Source organism: Bombina bombina, chromosome 9, assembly GCF_027579735.1.
Source record: "Bombina bombina isolate aBomBom1 chromosome 9, aBomBom1.pri, whole genome shotgun sequence".
Classification (NCBI taxonomy): domain Eukaryota; kingdom Metazoa; phylum Chordata; class Amphibia; order Anura; family Bombinatoridae; genus Bombina; species Bombina bombina.
Window position 1 is genome coordinate 105,835,816 of NC_069507.1, and position 26,480 is coordinate 105,862,295.

Sequence of the window (26,480 nt, forward strand, 5' to 3'; positions counted from 1 at the left end):
TATTGAATATTGCTCTCAGTTCCAGAATATTGATTGGAAGTAGAGCCTTCAGGGAGTTCCAAACTGCACCCCAGAAGGCTGGCATCTGTTGTCACCATCACCCACAAGGGTCTGCGGAAACAAGTCCCTTGGGACAGATGATCCGGCGACAACCATCAAAGAAGAGAGTTTCTGGTCTCTTGATCCAGATTTATCTGAGGAGATAAATCCGCATAATCCCCATTCCACTGTCCGAGAATGCACAGTTGCAGTGATCTGAGATGAAAGCGAGCAAACGGAACAATGTCCATTGCCGCTACCATAAATCCAATTACCTCCATACACTGAGCCACTGATGGCCGAGGAATGGACTGAAGTGCTCGGCAAGTATTTAGAATCTTTGATTTTCTGACCTCCGTCAGAAAAATTTTCATGGCTACCGAGTCTATCAGAGTTCCCAAGAAAGGAACCCTTGTCTGTGGGACAAGTGAACTCTTCTCTATGTTCACCTTCCAGCCGTGGGTTCTCAGAAAAGACAACACTGTGTCCGTATGAGAGTTTGTCAGATGATATATTGACGCCTGAATCAGAATATCGTCCAGATAAGGCGCCACCGCTATTCCTCGCGGTCTGAGAGCTGCCAAAAGAGACCCTAGAACCTTTGTGAAGATTCTGGGCGCTGTGGCCAACCCGAAAGGAAGAGCCACGAACTGATAACGTTTGTCCAAAAAGGCAAATCTTAGAAACCGATGATGATCCTTGTGGATTGGAATATGAAGGTAAGCATCCTTTAAATCCATGGTAGTCATATATTGACCCTCCTGGATCATTGGTAAGATTGTTCGTATAGTCTCTATATTGAACGATGGGACTCTGAGAAACTTGTTTAGACACTTGAGATCTAAAATGGGTCTGAAAGTTCCCTCTTTTTTGGGAACCCCAAATAGGTTTGAGTAAAACCCCTATCCCTGTTCCAATTTTGGAACTGGACAAATTACTCCCATAGTAGAAAGGTCTTTTACACAGCGTAAGAACGCCTCTCTTTTTATCTGGTTTGCAGATAACTTTGAAAGATGAAATCTCCCTCTTGGGAGAAAGTCCTTGAATTCCAATTGATAACCGTGGGTCACTATTTCTAGTGCCCAGGGACCCTGAACATCTCTTGCCCAAGCCTGAGCAAAGAAAGAGAGTCTGCCCCCTACTAGATCCAGTCCCGGATCGGGGGCCGCCCCTTCATGCTATGTTAGGAGCAGCAGCAGGCTTTTTGGATTGTTTATCCTTATTCCAGTTCTGATTAGGTTTCCAGACTGACTTAGATTGGGTAAAATTCCCTTCCTGCTTTGAGGAAGAAGAAGCGGGGGGTCCTCCTTTAAAGTTCCGAAAGGAACGAAAATTATTCTGTTTACCCCTCATTTTAACCGATTTATCCTGAGGTAGGGCATGGCCTTTACCTCCTGTAATATCAGAAATGATTTCCTTCAATTCTGGCCCGAAAAGGGTCTTACCTTTAAAGGGAATAGCTAAAAGCTTATGTTTTGATGACACATCAACAGACCAAGATTTGAACCACAATGCCCTACGTGCTAAAATAAAAAATCCTGCATTTTTTGCCGCTAATTTAGCAATTTGAAAAGCGGCATCAGTAATAAAAGAATTAGATAGCTTGAGAGCCTTAATTCTATCTAAGATGTCATCTCATGGAATCTCACCCTTAAAAGACTCTTCTAGAGCCTCAAACCAAAAAGCTGCGGCAGTAGTTACTGGAACAATGCAAGCCGTAGGTTGTAAAAGAAACCCCTGATTAACAAATAATCTCTTTAGAAGACCCTCTAATTTCTTATCCATAGGGTCTTTGAAAGCACAACTATCCTCAATGGGTATAGTAGTACGCTTAGCTAGGGTAGATAAAGCTCCCTCTACCTTAGGGACCGTTTGCCATGATCTGGGAAACATTTTCTTAAAATTAGGAGGGGGAGAAAACGGTATACCTGGTCTATCCCATTCCTTTCTAACAATTTCTGAAATTCTCTTAGGAACCGGAAAAACATCAGTGTAAGTAGGTACTTCCAAATATTTATCCATTTTACACAATTTCTCTGGAGGAATCACAATAGGGTCACAATCATCCAGAATGGCTAAAACCTCCCTAAGTAACAGGTGGAGGTGTTCAAGCTTAAATTTAAATGACATAGCATCCGAATCTGTCTGAGGCAAAACATTCCCTAAATCAAAAATTTCACCCTCAGACAGTAATTCCCTGATCCTCAACACAGAGCACTGTGAAGGAACATCGGAAATAGCTAATAAAGCATCAGAGGATTCAGTATTTACATTAATACTTGACCTACTGTGTTTACCCTGCAACACTGGTAATTTAGACAATACCTCTGTAAGGGTAGTTGACATAACTGCAGCCATCTCCTGCAGAGTAAAGGAATTAGACACACTAGAAGTACTAGGCGTCGCTTGTGTGGGCGTTAAAGGTTGTAACACTTGGGGAGAATTGGATGGCATATCCTGATTCTCTACAGACTGAGAATCATCCTTAGGCACACTTACTTTATTTAAAATATGCTTTTTACATTGTAAGGCCCTTTCAAAAGTTATACAATGTTAGAGGGGGTTGCACAATAGCTTCTAAACACATAGAACAATGAGAAACCTCAATGTCAGACATGTTGAACAGACTAGTAATACCACAAAAGTCGTTTAAACACTTATTTATAGCATAAAATAAACATTAGAAAAAACGTGTACTGTGCCTTTAAGAAAAGAAAAAAAGTGAACAATTTTTCCAAAATGCACAAAAAAACGTTAAATTATTCCCAAATTTAACTTAAATATCGTTGGTTAATCCAAAAATTACTGCACCAAGAAGCAAGGCTTTAGAAGTACTTATATCAACATCTAGTCAAAAGATAGATAAAAATACCCTCTACACCTACCTGCCCCCAGAGTACTTCGAATCAAGTTTCCAACCCTTCAGACCAGCTACACAGTCCAGGAGCCACCAAGTTACTGTTTGCTGCTGCTAAGCCTGAAGGAAATGCGCAAAATAGGCTCCGCCCCTTACGGTCAAAAGTTGGAGTAGGCCCAAACAACACCGCATGGGAATGCAGTTTTGCAGTAAAGTAGAAATACACACACAATATTACAACCCTCAAGCATAAAACCAATAAGTTTTAAGTGCCAAAAATAAAAAACATAAAAGATCATTTTTTACATGGTCTCCCATGTCACATAATGCCCAAATATCAACTAATCATAAATATAATATAGGGACTCCAGTAACACCCCTTTTATTAAAATAGGTTTTACTGCTTACCCCATCCCCATACAGGGAAATAATGCCAGCCAGTTCTGATACACCAAGTCTCCTCAGAAAAAAAGGCTGCACATACCTTAATGCTGCTTGTAGCATGAAACCGGTCTCCACACTGAAGATGTCTCATGGTTACCTTCAGAAGTCATGTGGGAACCAGCGTGGATCTTAGTTACAAATGCTAAGATCATCAAACTTAAGGGCAGAAATCTTCCATATCCCCCTGAGGAAAATAGTATGCACCGGTACCATTTAAAATAAAAAACTTCTTGAAACTAAAACTAACACCTCACTTTACCATGTCTTCCTAGTATAACACAGGCAAAGAATGACTGAGGGTGGAGGGGAAGGGGCTATATAAACAGCTCTGCTGTGGTGCTCTTTGCCACTTCTTGTTAGCAGGAGGTTAATATCCCACAAGTAACGATGAAATCCGTGGACTCGTCATATCTTTGTAAAATAAAAACAAAACATAAGAGAGCTGCTAAGGGGAATATAGGGAATAATCTGGGAAAATTTGGAGTAAAAATTCCTGATTCTTTGGTGTTAAGCACATAAGCAAAGTGCTATGTGAAAGGGCTGAAAGCCCCCAAACTATGTAGTACCTATGTAAAGAGTACTAGTGACAGTTCCTGGGGTATGTGTGGTGTCTGAGTCACTTACCTTGACTGCAGAAACCCTCAACTGATCTTACCAGCTTGCTGAGGCCTTTCTCCCTCATAGAAGGCTGATCCAGTAGAGCCCATCCAGTGCAAGTAACAATACTGAAGAGGATATTTGTGGATATACCAGTAACCCCTTTGGTGGAGGCTAAGGGACGGGGTCCCTGCAACACCAAAGGGCAGTTATGGAAGAAAGATATACCTGTGAGGGTACAGACATGTCATGAGAGGTATTCCTTTACCCCTGTTTCACTCATCCATTCTGAATCTTCTTTGAGTGAAACTGGAAGAGGGGTATAGGGTCAAGTCAGGTGTGAGCTCCCAATAAATGAATTAGAAAATAATAAAATCTTGATTGCAGAGCACCTCACTCAACCTCTCACCTCGGAGGCCAAGGCTTAACTGGAGAGAGAGTGGAGGTGGGAAGGATTAAAAGCTATTGTGAGGGTTCTCGACTGTGACGAATCAAACCTTCTCAACGTCACAATAGAGAGGTGTGGGCATGAAGGGGTTAATGGCAAAACAGCTCTGTTTCCCTTAACCTTGCAACTCTACAAAAGGACCTTAAAAAGGGACACCTCATTAACCCCCAATCCTGTCCACACTGCTCTAATTAACAATTTCTGCTGCCACTACCAAACTTTCTAAATTAAAGAGGTGTTTTGGGAACCCCTAAAAACTCAAACAATTAGGTAACGTGCCTTTAACCTTGTCTCAACAGGAGTGTGAATTTGGATATTAGAGCCCAAAAGACAGAATGAGATTTTCTATGTGTTTAATAACAAAAATATCAATACAGGTTACACAGTGCGAAATTATAAAGACATTCAAAATAACATACAATTGCAAAGTTACAATCCTTTAAAAAGAATAAGGGACATAAAAATAATAGAAACACAATATCTTACTTATTATCAAATTCCTTTAGATATGTGGAGAGCTGCTGATCATGATGTTGATGGCTTTGGTCCCCAGGCAGTTCTACCAACTAGTCTTTCTGTTACATCCTTAAAACTAAACTTCCTTTGTCTTGTCAAAGACAACGGCCTGGTTATAATTTACGAGTACAGCCAATGCAAGCAAGTCTTAGCACCCAGTAGGGGAGGAGCTTTTTGCATTCCTACACACAGTTACCAGTTACACAAAGAACACTTCACCTCAGACCTGTGATGGGCTAAGGAGGGGGAAGGAAAGGGGGGTTCTCAGCTTACAGCTTTCTGAAAGCAGATTTCACACACAGAAAAAGGCAATTCACATTAACCTTTTCCAGGCTGAGAACACAATACCACCTCTGTCGGGTAGCCAATCCAGGTATCAACTACTCCACATGATTGTATCATGACATCGACCTTAACCTGGTGGCAGAAAATAGATCCCACATGTTATAGACACCTATGGACTCATCTTACAAAAGGAAGACTATCAATGGATGATATCTTCATAACCCATTGAAAAGGCAGAAGTAATAATGAAAACAGTCTATCAACTAGTTAGATTTTCCCTTTTTACATTTGGCTGATGAACAACGGCAATCTCCCAACTTAATATTTACATACCTTTATCATAATGTTTATATTTATGTGATAATTATGTTTTATTGGGAGTGGTGCTTTGCATTAATAATGTAACTGGAAAAGGAAAAACAGAATTTATGTTTACCTGATAAATTCCTTTCTCCTACGGTGTATCCGGTCCACGGCTTCATCCTTACTTGTGGGATATTCTCAATCCCTACAGGAAGTGGCAAAGAGAGCACACAGCAGAGCTGTCCATATAGCTCCCCTCAGGCTCCGCCCCCCCCCAGTCATTCGACCGACAGTTAGGAGAAAAAGGAGAACCATAGGGTGCAGTGGTGACTGTAGTTTACAAAAAATAAATTTAAACCTGACCAAAATGCCAGGGCGGGCCGTGGACCGGATACACTGTAGGAGAAAGAAATTTATCAGGTAAACATAAATTCTGTTTTCTCCTACATTGGTGTATCCGGTCCACGGCTTCATCCTTACTTGTGGGAACCAATACCAAAGCTTTAGGACACGGATGAACAAGTCAGGTAACCTAAACGGAAGGCACCACTGCTTGCAAAACCTTTTTCCCAAAAATAGCCTCCGAAGAAGCAAAAGTATCGAATTTGTAAAATTTGGCAAACGTATGCAGTGAAGACCAAGTCGCTGCCTTACATATCTGTTCAACAGAAGCCTCATTCTTGAAAGCCCATGTGGAAGCCACAGCTCTAGTAGAGTGAGCTGTAATTCGTTTAGGAGGCTGCCTTCCAGCAGTCTCATAAGCCAACCGGATGATGCTTTTCAGCCACATCAAGATTGTGTAACAGACATTCCTTGTTAGAAACTGGATTAGGACACAGAGAAGGAACAACTATTTCCTGGTTGATATTCTTATTGGAAACCACTTTTGGAAGAAAACCAGGTTTGGTACGTAAAACGACCTTATCTGTATGAAACACCAGATAGGGTGAATTACACTGCAAAGCAGACAATTCAGAAACTCTTCGAGCAGAAGAAATAGCTACTAAAAACAAAACTTTCCAAGATAGTAACTTAATATCTATGGAATGTAGAGGTTCAAAAGGAACCCCTTGAAGAACTGAAAGAACTAAATTTAGACTCCATGGAGGAGCCACAGGTCTGTAGACAGGCTTGATTCTGGCTAAAGCCTGTACAAACGCCTGAATATCTGGCATGGCTGCCAGACGCTTGTGTAACAAAACAGACAGAGCAGATATCTGTCCCTTTAAAGAACTAGCTGACAGACCTTTCTCCAATCCTTCTTGGAGAAAAGATAGTATCCTTGGAATCCTAATCTTACTCCATGAGTAACCCTTGGATTCGCACCAGCAAAGATATTTCCGCCATATCCTATGGTAAATTTTCCTGGTGACAGGCTTTCTAGCCTGGATCAGAGTATCTATAACTGATTCCGAAAAACCATGCTTAGCTAGAATCAAGCGTTCAATCTCCAAGCAGTCAGTTGTAGAGAAACTAGGTTTGGATGTTCGAATGGACCTTGAATTAGAAGGTCCTGCCTCAAAGGCAGCTTCCATGGTGGAACCGATGACATATTCACCAGGTCTGCATACCCAGTCCTGCATGGCCACGCAGGAGCTATCAGAATTACCGAAGCCTTCTCCTGTTTGATCCTGGCTACTAGCCGGGGGAGAAGGGGAAACGGTGGAAACACATAAGCTAGATTGAACGACCAAGGCGCTACTAAGGCATCTACCAATGTCGCCTTGGGATCCCTGGACCTGGACCCGTAACGTGTAACTTTGGAGTTCTGACGTGACGCCATCAGATCCAGATCTGGAATGCCCCATAGCTGGGTCAGCTAAGCAAAAACCTCCGGGTGTAGTTCACACTCCCCCGGATGGAAAGTCTGACGACTCAGATAATCCGCTTCCCAGTTGTCCACTCCTGGGATGTGAATTGCTGATAGATGGCAGGAGTGATCCTCTGCCCATTTGATGATCTTGGATACCTCCCTCATCGCCAGGGAACTCTTTGTTCCCCCCTGATGATTGATGTACGCTACAGTCGTCATGTTGTCCGACTGAAATCTGATGAATTTGGCCTCCGCTAGTTGAGGCCATGCCTGGAGCGCATTGAATATCGCTCTCAATTCCAAAATGTTTATTGGGAGAAGAGATTCTTCCCGAGACCATAGACCCTGAGCCTTCAGGGACTTCCAGACCACGCCCCAGCCTAAGAGGATGGCGTCGGTCGTGACAATGATCCACTCCGGTCTTCGGAAACTCATTCCCTGAGACAGGTGATCCTGAGACAACCACCAGAGGAGTGAGTCTCTGGTTTGCTGGTCCATCTGAATCTGGGGAGACAAATCTGCATAATCCTAATTCCATTGTTTGAGCATGCACAGTTGCAATGGTCTTAAATGAATTCGAGCAAAAGGAACCACGTCCATTGCCGCAACCATTAGTCCTATTACCTCCATGCACTGATCTATGGAGGGTTGAGGAATGGATTGAAGAACTCGACAAGTGTTCAAAAGTTTTAATTTCCTGACCTCTGTCAGAAAGATTTTCATTTCTACCGAGTCTATTATTGTTCCCAGGAAGGGAACCCTTGTGAACGGGGACAGAGAACTTTTTTCTATGTTCACCTTACACCCGTGAGACCTTAGAAAGGCTAGAACAATGTCCGTATGAGCCCTTGCTTTGTGAAAGGACGACGCCTGTATTAAAATGTCGTCTAGGTAAGGTGCTACTGCAATGCCCCTTGGCCTTAGCACCGCTAGAAGGGACCCTAGCACCTTTGTGAAAATTCTGGGAGCAGTGGCCAATCCGAAGGGAAGAGCCACGAACTGGTAATGCTTGTCCAGAAAGGCGAACCTCAGAAACTGATGGTGATCTTTGTGGATAGGAATATGCAGGTACGCATCCTTTAAGTCCACGGTAGTCATATATTGACCCTCCTGGATCATTGGTAAAATTGCCCGAATGGTTTCCATTTTGAATGATGGAACTCTGAGGAATTTGTTTAGGATCTTTAAATCCAGAATTGGCCTTAAAGTTCCTTCCTTTTTGTAAACTACAAACAGGTTTGAGTAAAATCCCAGTCCTTGTTCTGCTGTTGGAACTGGGTGTATCACTCCCATTTTTAAAAGGTCTTCTACGCAATGTAAGAATGCCTGTCTCTTTATCTGGTCTAAAGATAAGCGAGACATGTGGAACCTTCCCCTTGGAGGAAGGTCCTTGAATTCTAGAAGATACCCCTGAGAGACTATTTCTAGTGCCCAGGGGTCCAGAACATCTCTTGCCCAGGCCTGAGCAAAGAGAGAAAGTCTGCCCCTACTAGATCCGGTCCCGGATCGGGGGCTACCCCTTCATGCTGTCTTGGTAGCAGCAGCAGGCTTTTTGGCCTGTTTACCCTTGTTCCAGCCTTGCAATTGTTTCCATGCTGGTTTGGGCTGGGGTGCGTTACCCTCTTGCCTAGTGGCTGTAGAGGTAGAAGCCGGTCCGTTCCTGAAATTGCGAAAGGAACGAAAATTAGACTTATTTTTAGCTTTGAAAGGTCTATCCTGTGGAAGGGCATGGCCCTTTCCCCCAGTGATATCTGAAATAATTTCTTTCAACTCTGGCCCGAATAGTGTCTTACCCTTGAAAGGAATATTAAGCCAATTTTGTTTTGGACGACACATCCGCCGACCACAATTTTGGCCAAAAGCGCCCTACGCGCCACTATTGCGAAACCAGAATTTTTCGCCGCTAATTTAGCTAACTGAAAAGCGGCATCTGTAATGAAAGAATTAGCCAACTTCAGGGCGTGAATTCTATCCATGACTTCATCATAAGAAGTCTCCTTCTGGAGAGAGTTTTCTAATTCCTCAAACCAAAAAGCAGCTGCAGTGGTTACAGGAAAAATGCAAGAAATTGGTTGAAGAAGAAAACCTTGTTGAACAAAAATTTTCTTAAGTAAACCTAATTTTTTATCCATAGGATCTTTGAAAGCGCAACTGTCTTCTATTGGTATAGTTGTGCGCTTAGCTAGCGTTGAAACTGCCCCCTCTACCTTAGGGACCGTCTGCCACGCGTCCCTTCTGGGGTCAACAATGGGGAACATTTTCTTAAATATAGGAGGGGGAACAAAAGGTACACCTGGCTTCTCCCACTCCTTATTCACTATATCCGCCACCCTCTTAGGTATCGGAAACGCATCAGTGTGTACTGGGACCTCTAAGAATTTATCCATTTTACACAATTTTTCTGGGACCACCAAAGGGTCACAATCATCAAGAGTAGCTAGGACCTCCTTAAGTAGAGCGCGGAGGTGTTCAAGCTTAAATTTAAATGCTATGGTATCAGGCTCTGCCTGCTGAGAAACTTTTCCTGTGTCAGAAATTTCTCCCTCAGACAGGCCCTCCCTCACGCCAAGTCAGATTGATGTGAGGGTACTACAGATAAATTATCCTCTGCGTCTGCTTGCTCATTTTCTGTATTTAAAACTGAGTAATCACGCTTCCTAGGAAAAGCTGGCAGTTTGGATAAAAATGCTGCGAGAGAATTATCCATTACTGCTGCTAACTGTTGCATAGTAATAGCAATTGGCGCGCTAGATGTACTGGGCATCGCTTGCGCGGGCATAGCTGGTGTTGACACAGAAGGAGAGGATAGTGAGCTATCCTCACTACCTTCAGCTAAAGAATCATCCTGGGCTATATCTTTAAGCGTGATTGTACGATCCTTAAGCTGTTTGGACGCTATGGCACACTTCACACATAAATTCAATGGGGGAACCACCTTGGCCTTTGAACATACAGAACATAGGTTATCTGAAGGGTCAGACATGTTTGACAGACAAACAGATCTTCAATGCAATAAAAATTATTTTTGACAAAAACGTTACTGTGTTTTTAAATAATAAAAGTGCACACTTTATTACTAAAACATCAAAAAAACATCAAATAAACATCCGATTTTAATGAAATTTTCACCACAGTGTCTTAATGCTTTGAAATGATTGCATAAAAAATTTCAGACCAATTAACCCCTTAATGCCCAAACCGGAGCTAATAACAGCAATTAACCTGTTAAAAACACTACAGTACTATGCCACAGCTTTCCACTGTGGCCTTTACCTTCCTTAGGGATTATTTTAGTAGGAAAAAAGCCTCTCTGGAGTCTTTTCTGATGCCTCTGGACTCCCCACGTGAAGCTGCATGAACTGCCTAAGCAAAACAACTGTGCAATTGAGGCCTGAAAATGAGGCCTCCTCCCTCTTCATTCCAGAGTGGAGGGGCCTTTCTTACTAGAATAGGTGTCCAAATAAGTGCCAGGCGCAAAATAAAACCCCAAAAGTGTTTTAAAGTCTGAAAAAACACCTTATTTATAGTGAAAACATGCTAAAAAGCAATCTATTTAGCCCACAATAGTGTCAACCAGCATAGAGCCCTTAATATAAGCCATAATTTTATACAGAGTCTAAGAAAAATGGCTTACCTATCCCAGAGGGGATTGCTGACAGTCTTCTAGCATTACTAGGTCTTGTTAGAAAAATGACTGATCATACCTGAAGCAGTTAAGCCTGCAAACTGTTCCCCCCAACTGAAGTTCTCTGGTTTCAACAGTCCTGCATGGGAACAGCAATGGATTTTAGTTACTGGTGCTAAAATCATATTCCTCTCGGCAGAAATCTTCATCACTTTCTGCTGCAGAGTAAATAGTACAAGCCGGCACTATTTTAAAATAACAAACTCTTGATAGAAGAATAAAAAACTACAACTAAACACCACATACTCTTTACCACCCCCGTGGAGATGCTACTAGTTAGAGCGGCAAAGAGAATGACTGGGGGGGGCGGAGCCTGAGGGGAGCTATATGGACAGCTCTGCTGTGTGCTCTCTTTGCCACTTCCTGTAGGGATTGAGAATATCCCACAAGTAAGGATGAAGCCGTGGACCGGATACACCAATGTAGGAGAAAAAGGTTTCCACTGAAGAATGCAATTGCAACACAGACTGAAGAGGCTGGAAAAATAAATCAATGTGTCGAAAACATAACTTTTATTATGGTCTATTAAAAATGGGAATAAAAAAGTGAAGTTAAAATAAAGGAGAATTAATATAAATAATATTATTCTCTAGTGGATTATAATCAATCTTAGATCTCGAGCTGATATTGTATTTATACACCATTAGAAATCAAATGATAATCTAGATAAATGCCACAGGCTAATCATTTTGGAATATTACAGCTCAGTATTATAGTGATGTTGTACAAAATGTATCACTATTAATTTAACATGGTTTATAATCACTAATATGCTAGATATAATGAAAGAATAAGGATATGAATAACCCTGGCTTAGGTGGAACTTTTCCACAATCATTAATACTTCAAGATGAGTAGTTACTGCTATATGTTAACTGCAGACTACTATTTAGTAAAAAATAACTGCTGATGTTAAATACATATGTAAATCAGTAATGTGCAGGTATGATAAATCCGGAGAGAAATAATTATGTTGTGCTTTAACACGTGTAATGTTAACTTTAAATAACATGTGCTGAAAATATAGCACTCAATTCTGTTTATTTGTAAGCATATTAGCGTTACCACACTTGCAAGTTGTAACATCTGCGTACAAGACTCTCCTGATATTCTTCAATACATCTAATGATTTAAATCATACCTGATTCAGTATAAAAGACTACTGGCTTACACTGTTATATCCAGCTCTGAATAAATTTAAATCTGAAGTACCAAGGTGGTAATTAGCACAAATCTTATATGAAGATATATGTTTATCCAATGGTTAAGTATCTAAACATTCACTCAGCCTAGTGCCGTTATATAAACCATAATTTTATATTATAAATCTACATCAGAGCTGTAGAGTAGGTTAATAAATATATTAAAGTTATTAGAGATTTAAATTAATATTGGTTATTTGTAGAGCGTCAAGAGATTCAGCAGCGCTATTACGATAGCACACTCGGCCATTTTGGTAAGCCCAATGTGTTCATTCTATTGTTAAACTCTCTCGCGACCACGGTTTCCAACTATTTAAAATTAGTCCGTAATGGCATAATATTGCAAATTGATATGCCGGTTATATTAATCTCCTTGGTAGTCCCCATGACGCGTTTCGCCCCTCCGAGATTTCTAAAAGAGCAAATGCAAGAATCTCTGTTGATCTACTCATAAATGTATTTGGTAACTCAATTGTTGACCTCTAACAGGTTCACCCACATAAAATCCTAGTAAAAAAAAAAAAAAAAAGAATGAATTTGTAACATAAGTGAGTCGTGGAAAGGGAGCAGTGCCTCATAACATGGAAACAGAATATCAACACTTTAATGTCTCCCACCCACCAAATTTTAAAGGTTTGGATATAAGTGATGGAGTAAAAATGACAAGGCAAAACACTTCCATTGTCCCACACTGCTTTGGGACACATTGATTTCATATGGGGGAAAAAAATAATAAAAACAGGAGCCCTAAATCCTTTCTGGGAAGAGGTATGGGAAGAAATAGGCTCTATCACAGGTCTGATGATCCCCAAAGCCCCAGACATATCATTTCACTTTCCATTCAAATTTCAGACACAGGCACAAAAATCTCTACTCATGCATCTCCTTTCTTGCGCCAAAATCTTAATCCCTCTCAACTGGAAGTCCACCCACATCCCTACACTTACAGAGTGGAAGGTGAGAGTAAATACAACCCTACAGCTAGAAAGATATCACTACTTACTTAGCGGTAACTTGGACATACACGAGACAATGATGGTAATGTGGTCGGGACGACAACATATCAACACAGGTTGAGACTTTTAGGGGCCCATTTATCAAAGGGCTTGCGGACCTGATCCGACACTGCGGATCAGGTCCGCAAGACCTCGCTAAATGCGGAGAGCAATACGCTCTCCACATTTAACATTGCACCAGCAGCTCACAAGAGCTGCTGGTGCAACGCCGCCCCCTGCTGACTCGCGGCCAATCGGCCGCCAGCAGGGAGCTGTCAATCAACCCGATCGTTGACCGCTGCTTCATAACTTGTGTTTCTGGCGAGTCTGAAGACTCGCCAGAAACACGGCCCTTCAAGCTCCATACGGAGCTTGATAAATGGGCCTGTTACAGTCTAAGTTGTAATTGGGGGGGGGGGGGTACTGGCCAGGGCCCGCCCCAGATTCTTGGACGTTAGATTTTTAGAACATTGTTCTAAGTTATATTTTAGAATGTGTACTGGATTTTTTATTAGAAATGCAAGGCAGATAGTCTTGCAACTGTCTTTATGTTTAACGAAGATAAAATACTGCAGTTTATCCTGCAACATGTTTATGACAGCAAAGTATGTTGGTTGATTATGGCACTCTATATGTTATATATGGGTTTAGATGGTCACTTCTTCAAAGGGACATAAAGGGAAATTGAAACATGGGACTGCAATATGGATCTCCCTATGACCTGCCCAGAGACTTACAACTCTCCATATTATGCCACACAAAAGTTAATCCGTACTAAAAATGTTTGTTAATAACTTTGCATTTATTCACACCTCTTTGTAACCATATGGAAAATATTGTATCCTTTTATTTTTATGATGCACAATAAACATTATTTAAAAAAAAAAAAACACAAAAAAAACAGGAGCCAATTGCATTTATTTGTCTAGGGCAGCATTTAAAATTAAGCAATTCATAGTTGAAATGGAAGATACTGGGCAGTGACATTACAATATGGCCCAGGTACACATAACGAAAAAAGGAATAAAGTGCCTGACAGCAGCAGAGAAGGAAAAGATGACAGAAGGTAACAGTATATGAAAGAGTTGCTAAACTGAACAGCTAAATGATATGAGACAGATGTTGGTTATTTAAGGTTAAACTGGATTTACTTATTTAAAACTATGTTAGGCACTATAAGTTCATTCTTTACTCTTACACCTCTGCCCTTCGCTTAGCTAAGCAAACCTACTTCTCTTCTCTTATATCCACTCACTCTTAAAAACCCTAAAATACTCTTCTCCATTTTCAACTCTCTCCTCTACCCACCTGCACCACCCCCATCATCTGCATTCAGTGCTCAAGACCTTGCTGACTATTTTTTCAATAAAACACTTGCCCATCCGAAGAAACATCCCAACACAAACCTGCAATCTCCCAACTCCGCTCCCAGTCACCCCCTCTGCACCCTCCTCCAAACCACTGAGAGTGAAGTGGCTTCCCTTTTGTCTTCCTCACATTTAACTACCTGCCCACTTGACTCTATTCCATCACATCTTATTCCTCCTCTGTCTCCCACCCTCACTCACATATTCAACCTATCACTTTCTACCGGTTCATTCCTTGCCTCCTTCAAACATGCAAAGGTCACCCCCATCCTCAAAAAACCCTCCCTTGACCCTAACTCCCCTGCAAACTAACGCCCCTATCACTGCTCCCGCTAGCTTCAAAATTCCTTGAAAAACTAGTTTTCCATCGCCTAACCCACTTCCTGTCCTCCAACTCATTGCTCGATCCCCTTGCAATCTGGCTTCCGTCCCCAACACTTAACTGAGACTGCCCTCACCAAGGTTACTAACAATCTCCTTTCTGCTAAAAACAAAAGCTACTACTCTATACTTATCTTACTTGACCTCTCTGCTGCCTTTGACACTGTTGACCATTCCCTTCTCCTACTGACTCTCAGCTCTCTTGGGCTATGTGACACTGCCCTCTCCTGGATTCACTCTTATCTCTCTAACAGATCCTTCTCCGTCTATTTTGCTGGTGATTCCTCCTCTCTATTGCCTCTGTCTGTTGGAGTACCTCAAGGCTCTGTCCTGTGTCCTCTACTCTTCTCTATTTACACTTCTTAACTGGGTAAACTTATCAACAGCTATGGCTTCAGCTATCACCTCTATGCTGATGATACCCAGATCTACCTTTCCATCCCTGCACTCTCTCCTTCTGTCAATTCTCACATCAGCGACTGCTTATCTGGCATTTCCTCCAGGATGGCCTCTCACCACCTAAAAACAAACATGTCCAAGACCGAACTACTCCCCTCCTAACTCTACCCCAGTTTCCAATTTTTCTATCACTGTTGGCGGCACCACTATCTCTCCATCACCCCAAGTCCGCTGCCTCAGAGTCAGGCTTGACTCAAATTTGTCCTTCATTCCCCACATCCAACTGCTCTCTTCATTCTGCTGCAACCACCTACGCAACATCTCTAAAATGTGTCCGTTTCTGAGGGCTGAAACTACTAAACAGCTAATCCACTCCCTGTTAATTTCCCAACTTGACTACTGTAACAACTTACTAACTGGCCTCCCTTTCTCCCGCCTCTCTCCCCTCCAATCCATCCTAAATGCATCTGCCAGGCTAATCCACCTCTCTCGACGCTCTGTTTCTGCTGCACCTCTCTGTGAGTCCCTTTACTGGCTCCCCTTTCACAGCAGAAATTCTCACCCTGACCTACAAAGCCCTCACCAATGCTGCCCCACCCTACCTTTCCTCACTCATCAACAAATATACTCCTGCCAGCCCCTAAGATCCAACAATGACCTGCTTCTTGCATACTCTACCATCACCTCCTCTCATGCTAGACTACAGGACTTCTCTCGTGCGGCACCAACCCTCTGGAACGCACTTCCTCGAGCTGCCAGACTTGCCCCCCAACCTCTCCTCCTTTAAACGTTCCCTAAAGACCTTTCTGTTCAGGGAAGCTTATCACCCGACTTATTAACAAACTAACTTAACTAACAGTTGCCCTCTATCTCCTCACTAATATCATTTTCACCTTTGCAGTCCCCACCTCCAGTTTCCCATCCTCTTACCCATCTAGATTGTAAGTTCCCGCGGGGGCCCTCAATCCCCCCTGTATTTGTCTGTAAAATTTTGTCTTTTATTGTATTGTTTCTCCATTGTACTGTTATCATTGTACCCATGGGCAGCACTGCGGAATCTGTTGGCACTTTATAAATAAAGAATAATAATAAATAATAATGTTGTATTGTGTGGCATATCAGACAACAAATGGGCAATATACTTTAAAGGACAGTATATTGTAAAATTGTTTTTACCTTAATGTGTTTCAAAATGACTTGTTATACCAGCTAAAGAGTATAAAATGTATGAGAAATGGTTGCATTATGTTTACTTTGTATATGAAATAGCTGGTTTTGTTCTTTGAAACCATGACCCATCAAAATGGGTTGAGCTTACAAGGAAATCAGATATTCTTATTTTATAACATTCTGTACATACACATGCGTTCATTGTAGTTATTTGTAAACAATGTAATACACTTCAGCAGGTCAAATTGATTATTTGAATCAAATTAAAGGGCAAAAAAATAAAAAGGAAAAATAATTATTAGGGTCACATTAAGGATGAGTTTGATATACCTGCAAGGCTAAAAACCTCAGTAAAAAAAGCAAAAATGAAAACAATGCACACTTAAAATAGAGATACCAAAAAGGAAATCTTGCATTTTCTGCAAAATAGATAAATAAAATGTGATGTTAGGTTTTAAAACAACCTTACAAGGCCTGGCGGAAAAGTTTTAAAAGAAGCTACATCAATTGGGCAATTATTTCCTTTACAAGTGCATTTTCAAGGATGTTAGTTACCATATCAAGTGCTGTATCATCAAGGTCTGCTTTTATTTGCTATATAATATATATTAGACATACACACACATAACGTTATCTTTATTTTACAGTTGAGCAAGAACTTAAAGTGAAAGTCAATCCTAGCGTTTTACAAACACTAGGACTGACGATTGAAACAAATAAAGTGGACTTTGATTCATGAAGTATAAGATAGCTCCTTTGTTTCAATCAATCGCTGTTCTTAGCTGCTGCAGCAGCCCACGGCTAAAAAAATAATAATTTTGCTTAGAGGTGACGTTTTCACCTCTTAGCCAATAGCCGTGCGGTAAATCCGGCTCCCAAGGGCACCAAGCCGGATTTACCGCACGGCTGTTGACTAAGAGGGAAAAACGTCACCTCTTAGCAAAACATTTTTTAGCTGTGGGCTGCTGTAGCAGCTAAGAACGGCGATCAATTGAAACAAAGAAAGGAGCTATCTATATGAAGTATCTTATACTTCATGAATGAAAGTCCCCTTTATTTGTTTCAAAAGTCAATTCTAGCATTTGCAAAACGCTAGGATTGACTTTCACTTTAAATACTGGCATTTGCCTATGAATACCATGTATACATAAACCTCACTGAATTCTCTTAAGGAAAGGGGTGCTGCATCCCACAGAGACTGGTGAGCTTCTCTAAAAAGCCTTGTCACTACTATGTAGTCCCACAGAGAATGCTCTTAAGGCAATTTTTATCTTGAGAAATGTGTATCTCATTCAGTGGAGTTCCTTCATTTTCTGTATGTGCAAAAAAGACACTTAAATTACAACATCATTTACATTACAATATAATGATAAATAAAATAAGCTAGCTATTTGTCTCCATTCTGACAAGTTGTTTTTTTTAGTTTTTGTTTTTAACAAGCTTTTATTTGTTAATGCCTTTTTCTTATATTAATGCACTGTGACTATTTTTGAACATAATAAATGTCCCATTATTAACTTTTGCCTTTTTCTAATATTTGAACCGCATTACTGAGACTGATGATAATAGTACTGTGTTTTTCTTTAGCTTAAAGGGACAGGCTACTCCAGAATTTTTATTGTTTAAAAAAAAGATAATCCCTTTTTTGCCCATTCCCCAGTTTTGCATAACCAACACGGTTATAGTAATATATTTTTTACCTCTGATTACCTTGTATCTAAGCTTCTTCAGACTGCCTACTTATTTCAGCTCTTTTGACAGACTTGCATTTTAGCCAATCAGTGCTGACTCCTAGGTAAATCCACGGGAGTGTGCACAATGCTACCTATATGACACACATGAACTAGCGCTGTCTAGCTGTGAAAAACTGTCCAAATGGTATCATTTGTTGAAGAAGCAGCAATGCACTAATGGTTTCTAACTGAACACATGGGTGAGCCAATCACAATCGAATATATATACATACATATATATATATATATATATATATATATATATATATATATATATATATATATATTTATATTATATATGCAGCCACTTTTAAACAGCTAGAACGTAGGTTCTCTGCTGATCCTGCCTAGATAAACATTTTCAGCAAAGGATGACAAGAGAAGGAAGCACATTAAATAATAGAAGTAAATTGGAAAGTTGTTTAAAATTGTATCCTCTATCTGAATCATGAAAGAAAAATGTTGGGTTTCATGTCCCTTTAAGATTTCCCATATAATAAATCTTAGGTGTTGGCAGCCTAGATATAGCTTAGTGTAGGTGGTATTAAAAGAGGAATTTGGATATTTTTACAAAGAGAACAAAGCAATTTTTCACATAAAAGTAAATTTGAACATTGTGTAAAATGGTATGCTATATCTAATCATGAATGTTTAATTTTCACTTCAAGGGCCATAATTCCTAAATGTTTAAACACTTGAAAGTGATGCAGTATAACTATAAAAAGCTGACTAGAAAATATCACCTAAACATCTCTATGTAAAAAAGAAAGATATTTTACCTCAAAAGTTTCTCAGTAGCCACATCCCATTGTAAAGGACTTCAAAGTAACAAATCAGTATGTCTGTCCCAGGACAGCGGAAGGAGCGAGCTTACGTGCACACTCATCTTATTTCCCTATTCAGTGTAAGGAAGTTTACAATGAAATTGAAATAAGTCAAATCTCATGAGATCACAGTAAAATAGTTCATGACATCAGCACTGTTGATGCTGATTGGCTGCTGTTCATTTCTTCAATTTATTTTTTACCTGCAGCTGAATAATAACTTTTTACACAGAACTTACTCTGCTGAGCTGAGGAGATTCTGAGGTAAAATATCTTTCTTTTTTAGATAGAGATGATCAGGTGATATTTTCCTATCAGCTTTTTACAGTTATACTGTATCAGTTTCAAGTGATTTAGCAGGAGTATTATGTCCCTTTAACTGTTTTTAAAACATGGTGTTCTTTAAAAGGACCATTAAATACAGTAGATTTACATAATCAGCAAAAGCATGATAAAAAGACAATACAATAGCACTTAGTCTGAACTTTAAATGAGTAGTAGGTTTTGGGGGTTTTTACTGCCAAATTTCAAAGTTATGTCTATTTCCTCCACTCCTGCATCATCTGACAGCCATCAGCAAATCATAAATGCATATACATATATTGTGTGAATTTTTGAACATGCTCAGTATGAGCTGGTGCCTCAAAAAGTGTAAATATAAAAAGACTGCACATTTTGTTAATGGAAGTAAATATATATAAAACTTTATTTTTTTACTTTCCTTGGAATTCCTCTCTTACCATACACCAGTTGATCTTGTTCTGGTTCAGTTTTGCAGATGAGTTGCAAGGCAGGAGGATGCCTCATGCGGGAGCTGCGTAGAACACCTCCCCTCACAATATGGCAGCCTTCCTCATCATCCAAATGAGGGTCTTGGATCAATATTGTGGGTTCCATGTCTTGTACCACCAATTCCTCATCCTCAACCTCACACTTGGGTTCTATAAAACAAAAAGGGGCTCAAATCACTATTGCCATTACATGCGAGAGAGAGAGAGAGAGAGAGAGAGAGAACACAACTTTAGGTAACTAGCTCATGTTATGTTAATGTTCTACGATGACAATTTCACACATTCCTGTCAACTTCCCCTGAAACAGTTAAACCAGGTCAAACTACAGCCCTCAATTCTTTTGCAAGTTGTGGGATATCTCATACAGTAGGGAATGTTGCAGTATTGCTTGTGATATTACAATAATACAGGTAGTCCTCAGTTTACGCCAGGGTTAGGTTCCAGAAGGAATGGTTGTAAATTGAAACTGTTGTAAATTGAAACCCAATTTATAATGTAAGTAAATGGGAAGTGAGGGAGTTAGGTTCCAGGCCCCTCTCAAAATTGTCATAAGTAACACCTAATACATTACTTTTAAAGCTTTAAAATGAAGTCTTTAAATGCTAAACAGCATTATAAACCTATTAAAATAATCACACAACACAGAATATATAATTAAACTAAGTTAAATGAACAAAAACATTTGCTAAACAGCATTATGAACCTAATAAAATAATCACAAAACACAGACTTTACTTGCATTTTTCTGCAAACAGTTCTTTCTATGCATTCCAATCTGAACTGATTTATAGACAGGAAGATCTTGTTCCTTTGAAATCTGCTCAATAGCTCAGGTCTGGTTAAACTGATTAATTTCAGCTTGCTTGGCTTTGCTGCAACACAAGTGGACAGCTCCACCTACTGGCTATTTTAATCAATGCACTGCTTCTCAATGCTTTTCAATAGCAGTCATATGACTGGGGGAAAAAAGGATGTTATTCTGAAATGGTGCAAATTGAACCGTTGTAAACCGAGGGCCACCTGTATAGGTACATCAATACACACTGCAAGTCATATATGAAGAATTTTGCAATTCAAAGTATCATCACACATTTAGCGGACAATTATTTTCTAGTTCCTTTTATTAGTATGGTATGTTTTGTTTAATTTAGTAGCATAACTTCTAAAACATCAATGGACAGAATGGGACACCAGGAAAATGTTGGTCAACCTTGATCTCAAATAAGGGGTGAGCTTGTAAGGATTCCAGTATTTACACCTACCTTTATCAATCACTATTTCTTCATCCATGTAGCTGCAAATGTAAACAAACTTCATTAATTATTATTGCACAATGAACTTCTATAAACTATCATAAAATAAATAAAATGTCAGTTGATAGAATTAACTAAGACCAGCCAACTTCGGGTAATGCATGCACATTCTATCACATGACAAAATCTATATTCCAGTTACCTACCTGTAGTTGTTACAATTCTATAATTAAAAGAAGAGTATAAAATAACAAGCTCTAAAAAAACAGATACCAATAAATACTCTCTTATTAGGCAACAGACACCCTACTATATAATATGGATGCACCCCTTAAACCAACTCTTTCCCAAATATTTAAACACACCCACACCTCTCGGAATGTGACGTAAAGCCTAGTTCCCCCAAAACTTGCAACCACCCCAGTAAGTGACGTCACTCACCCATCTCCACCCACATGAAGAGACTCCTCCTCCTCCGGCAGCTCACGGCGACTCCGCCTCCGCCGTGGACACTCCGCCTTTCTCCTGCGGGAGGAGCCCCCCACGACCACCTCTTCCTCCATAGCCGCCCCCTCGTCTCCTGTTACCCGCTTGGGGCCGCCCTGCGGCTCCGGCCCTCCCGGCATCCGTCTGTCAGCCTGTCCGCTCTCTCTGTGCGGAAATGCGCAGGCGTGAGACTCCCCCTCCGGATCAGCGCCTTGACATCATCAAGCGTGCGCGCCGCCTCGTTAACTAGCCATAGCAAGTTGCGCATGTGTAATCTATCTTCTCGCGTTGTTTTAACTAAAACGCGTAGATTAATGTGCTGTAAAGGAATGGTTCCTGAAATGAACTCCGCCCTTTTCTAAGATAATTCTGTTAGCTACTGCTTCAGGCTGGAGATGTATTCTTACATTGCTCATGTGCAGCTAATTTCCTTTGCTTAGGCATTGCGATGCTGTGTATTTTTTTGAATAACTTTATTGTTCGAGTCATGACATTACAAGAAAAAACATTTTTTTTATTATTTCAATATTCTGCTACATACAGTTTAAAGTTTTATGTCATTTTACACCAGGTAGCTTTACTCTGGGTTAAACCAAAACATTAAGACAAACATGAAGAATTTCAGTTGAAAATAATTAGGGACAGTCAATGAGTCAACACCAGAATTTTTGTTGTTTAAAAAGAAAGATAGATAATCCCTTTATTACCCATTCCTCAGTTTTGCACAACCAACACTGTTATAGAAATACACTTTTTACCTCTGTGATTACATTGTATATATGCTTCTGCAAACTGCCCCCTTATTTCAGTTCTTTTCATAGACTTGCATTTTAGCAAATCAGTGCTCACTCCAGGGTAACTTCACATGTATGAGCTCAATGTTATCTATATGAAACACATGAACTAATGCCCTCTAGTGGTCAAAATGCATTCAGATTAGAGGCCGTCTTCAAGGTCTAAGACATTAGCATATGAACCTCCTAGGTTTAGCTTTCAACTAAGAATACCAAGCGAACAAAGCACAATTGGTGATAAAAGTAAACTGGAAAGTTGTTTAAAAATACATTCTCGGGGGTGGAACCGGCCATAGACCAACATGGCCACTGAAATCTAATTTTCCGTAGCTACAAAGCCTATTAATTACCAGCACAGGAGATCCCAACATAAATCCTGGCTCCTAGATAGCACCAACTGATTGCAGAAAGCCTGAGCTTTACACTGATGGGTGCAGGTCCTAAGAAAACTTTCATATGACCAAGATATTCATAGAAGAGACAATAGAGCGCAACGGACCCGCATGGCCACTTGTTCAATGATTTCTACACTACTTTTCACATATAACAGCGTACGGTATCTGGCTCTCCTAGAAGACAATAGCTTTTGGGGAATTAAATGGTGAGATCCTGCCTAGTGGTTGAGGCCTTGGGCCTCACAGAAGCAGCCTGAAGTACACGGAACCCCCTACCGCATCGTAAAGTATGGAGGACTCTTGTTTACAGATAAAAGCGTTGCTTGATCACTTTGGGCGTAGGGTTGCCACCTGTCCCTTAAAATACAGAACACTTATAAGTTACACATGCTGCAGGGTGTACAGGGAGGAATATGAATAGTGCTGGCCAGAAACACAATACATGTTCCTCCCTGCACACCCTGCAGCATGTGTAACTCATAAGTGTCCAGGAAAACATGGCTGAGGTGGCAACCCTACTTTGGGGAGAAGATGCAACGTAACTTTGACGAACTAGTGCTCGCCTGCAGAGCGGAGTTCATAGAGGATCAGAAAGATGCCAAGAGAGAGCGCTACAATATCCCTGCTAAGGGATAAGTTGCTTAAGGTGGTGTCCACGATATATATTAACATATAATATAAGATGAATCTTGATAATAAAGCTGGATGTTAGAGATATGTATAGTACAATATATAAAAATAATTTAATGAACAATATGCTAAAAATACAATATATTGATATACAATGTTTAAAACTTACAATAAAAAACAATATTTAAAATTATTAGGAATAATACAAATATATGCAATGTGGTACAGATAAAAGTCCAAAAATAGCCAAAACCAGCAGCACCTTATTAATGCAAAGGTATCTTTATTTGTGAGACTTTACAGCATACATAAACGACGTTTCGGTCACATAATGACCTTAATCATGATTAAGGTCATTATGTGACCAAAACATCGTTTATGTATGCTGTGAAGTCTCACAAATAAAGATACCTTTGCATTAATAAGGTGCTGCTGGTTTTGGCAATTTTTGGATGGAATAAAGGACTAGTGCAGAGTCCTTACAATGTGCATCTGTTGGTTTGGGCTGGAGTGCGGGACCTGATACATTGATTGTACAGATAAAAGTCTCAATACATGGCGTTCTATTGTCTAATGCTCAGTAAAAAGGCATAAGAAAGGCATAAGATATGCGATTCTAAAGGAAATATACAGTTCTAACAAAAATGGCCGGTGAATAGTTCAAGAAATGTCCAAAGGGGGCGGAGCCAACTGCCAGAGCGAGCGGTCATGTTTTAGAGGAGCTCCGTCTAAATAACTAATTATTTTCATAGCACCACCACTCCTCCTTTTATATTTAATATCCCATTAAGCCTTACTTATAAGGGAGGATATTTCGACAACACAGCGATCTCGTACTGCAAATAGCCGTTTAGCTGCTGGATGTAGACCGACCGACAGGTACTGCAGATTCAAACGCTACCGCACTCAAGCACTAAGCTCAGTTGTCTAAGGAGTCATCAGCTGGTCTGCAGTTTTGAGGTGACAGAATGCAGCTCTTGTGAAATCCCCTTGCTTAGCAGAGGCCACCTTTCCAAGCTAAATGAGGAGTGCTTCCTGCACCTTATCGTGGTTACTTCTGCAGGACTGAAATTAAGATGGCGTCTTCCACGTGGGAAGTGAAACTTAAAGCCCTCATTGATGCACATTTTCTTGGTCTAGAACGGATGCTTGTGGCAGCCTTTGAAGGAGTGTTCCCTATCTGTTCTCCTGACTCTGCTAGTGAGCTGCAGGACACGGAACAAGAGGGCGGAACCGTGATATCTTTGATAAGCCTAGACAACTTTGGGGATACCGACCAGCTGGACTGTCGGGGTAAGGTGAGAACGCATACTGAATCCCAACTCCCACTGGGAGATGACAAGCTGTCTATCATACACGAGCTGCGGGATACAGTCCAGCATATTTCGCCACATAGCCTAGGCGAGGATATTGTTAATACTACCGCTTCATCCTCACATGCGGACGAACTGCCTGCAGAGTGGGTAAACGGGTCAGTGGACTCATACGCCATATTAGCCCTCACTAAAGATTTACCTATGACGAACCTAAAGTTCCTTTACAAACTGTTAGCAGCTCCCACTGCATGGCACCTCAGGTTATGTGATTTGGAGAGGGGCAGCCGACTACTACAACAGCACCATCAAAATGAGAGACTGACAGGGACCCCATTAATGCAATTAAATTACTACGAGAAGGGGTAGATACAGAACCTCTGTCGAACTTTTGTGTGATAACGTTTATGATGCCACAAGACTAACATTGTTGTAGGAGTATCTTGTTCTTATTATAGTTTTATATATGTTTACATGTTGGCTGAGCCTGTTGTTCTTCCACCATTATGTACTGTATCTGATTTATTGGTCTTACCCTAACATCCTGAGTCTGGTATCACAGCACAATTTTATAGAGTTATTCCCTAAATTTTTTGAGATACCCCTATAGTATAGTGGCACAAATATAAATATATGTATAAGGATGTCGACAGGGTCTTTATATGGTTGGAATAGTCTGGGATTGGGATGCTTATGTATTTGCTGAATACTGGGGGTATTACACTGGAGATTATATATTGGACTTAACTGTCTAATGGAACTTTATATATAATGCTGCAGGGCATAGGGCCCATGTCCTGTGGCAGACCTATTTACTAATTCTCTGTTTTTTTAACTTATGTACCTACGTCTTGGATAGTTGGGATTGTCACCTAGCAACCAGTCGCTCCCCATAAAATTATGTATTTAGCTAAGGGATAACTGATTTTGACCTATTAGATGTTTACTGCCCCTTGAACAACCTTGTTGTCTTGTAAAAATCCCGTGAAGCGCACATGTTAATTAAAGTTAAAACTGCATCAAGACTGCTTTATCTAGATATCCTGACCCTGTTGCAGTTTTGCTAATATAGGGATCATATTCATTTCTATATCACAGCATGTGGAGCTCAGCATACATGGCACTAAGTAATTGCGGTGATTTAGCCATATAATTATATGTTTGTGTGATGCCCTAGGCAGTCAGCGTTAAAGATAGACAACACTTATTTTTGAATTATTATGTAGCATTATCTGCTTATATTCGTATTACTTTGCATGGTTAATATAGGCCTAAACATGTATAGGAGTATATGCTATACTCATGATTATATTGAGTTAGAATTATGACATTCTCCAATACCTCTTTAACAGCTGTAATATAGGTTTATAACTTTTGTGTTTCACATGGTCACTGTGGACACATATAGATACATGGAAGTGTGATAGGTACATGAGTATATTGAGTGCAAGTCATAACATCTCCCAACCCACACCCAACGAACGCACCACTTGTTTACATCCTTACTACCTTTTATGGTTATTATAGCCTATATACAGTATATATAAACAAGAATGTATGCTATGGCCACAAGTATTTTAAGTAAAGGTCATGGCACCCTTCAACCTCTACTTAACAAATGCTTCCCTTAACAGAAAATCGCGTAGCCTACTATAACTATCTCAAAGTATCCGTAAAGTTTCTTAGCGCAGGCTGGTCCTGCGTCATTTATATCAGGCATTGCCCTCTCTTTCATTACGCCCTAAGACGAGATCTGATAA

The 26,480-nt window shown here is 40.4% G+C and overlaps 1 protein-coding gene across 6 annotated transcripts in view; it reads right to left on the reverse strand.

Annotated features, from left to right (window-relative positions):
- ZFP91 (ZFP91 zinc finger protein, atypical E3 ubiquitin ligase) overlaps window positions 1-21,809 on the reverse strand; it is a 278,255-nt gene extending 256,446 nt beyond the window's left edge. For 4 of the 6 annotated variants that reach the window (XM_053692306.1, XM_053692305.1, XM_053692304.1 and 1 more), the window contains exons 1-3: window positions 21,544-21,807; window positions 21,112-21,143; window positions 19,799-19,999 (exon numbers count right to left, since the gene is read on the reverse strand). In XM_053692306.1, coding sequence (XP_053548281.1) covers window positions 19,799-19,999; window positions 21,112-21,143; window positions 21,544-21,728 — 418 coding nt within the window. In that variant the 5' untranslated portion in view covers window positions 21,729-21,807. Of the gene's footprint in view, window positions 1-19,798; window positions 20,000-21,111; window positions 21,144-21,308; window positions 21,403-21,543 lie in introns of those variants that run through there. The other 2 variants (XM_053692303.1, XM_053692307.1) reach the window with 2 other exon arrangements.
- Window positions 21,810-26,480: the final 4,671 nt, after the last annotated feature.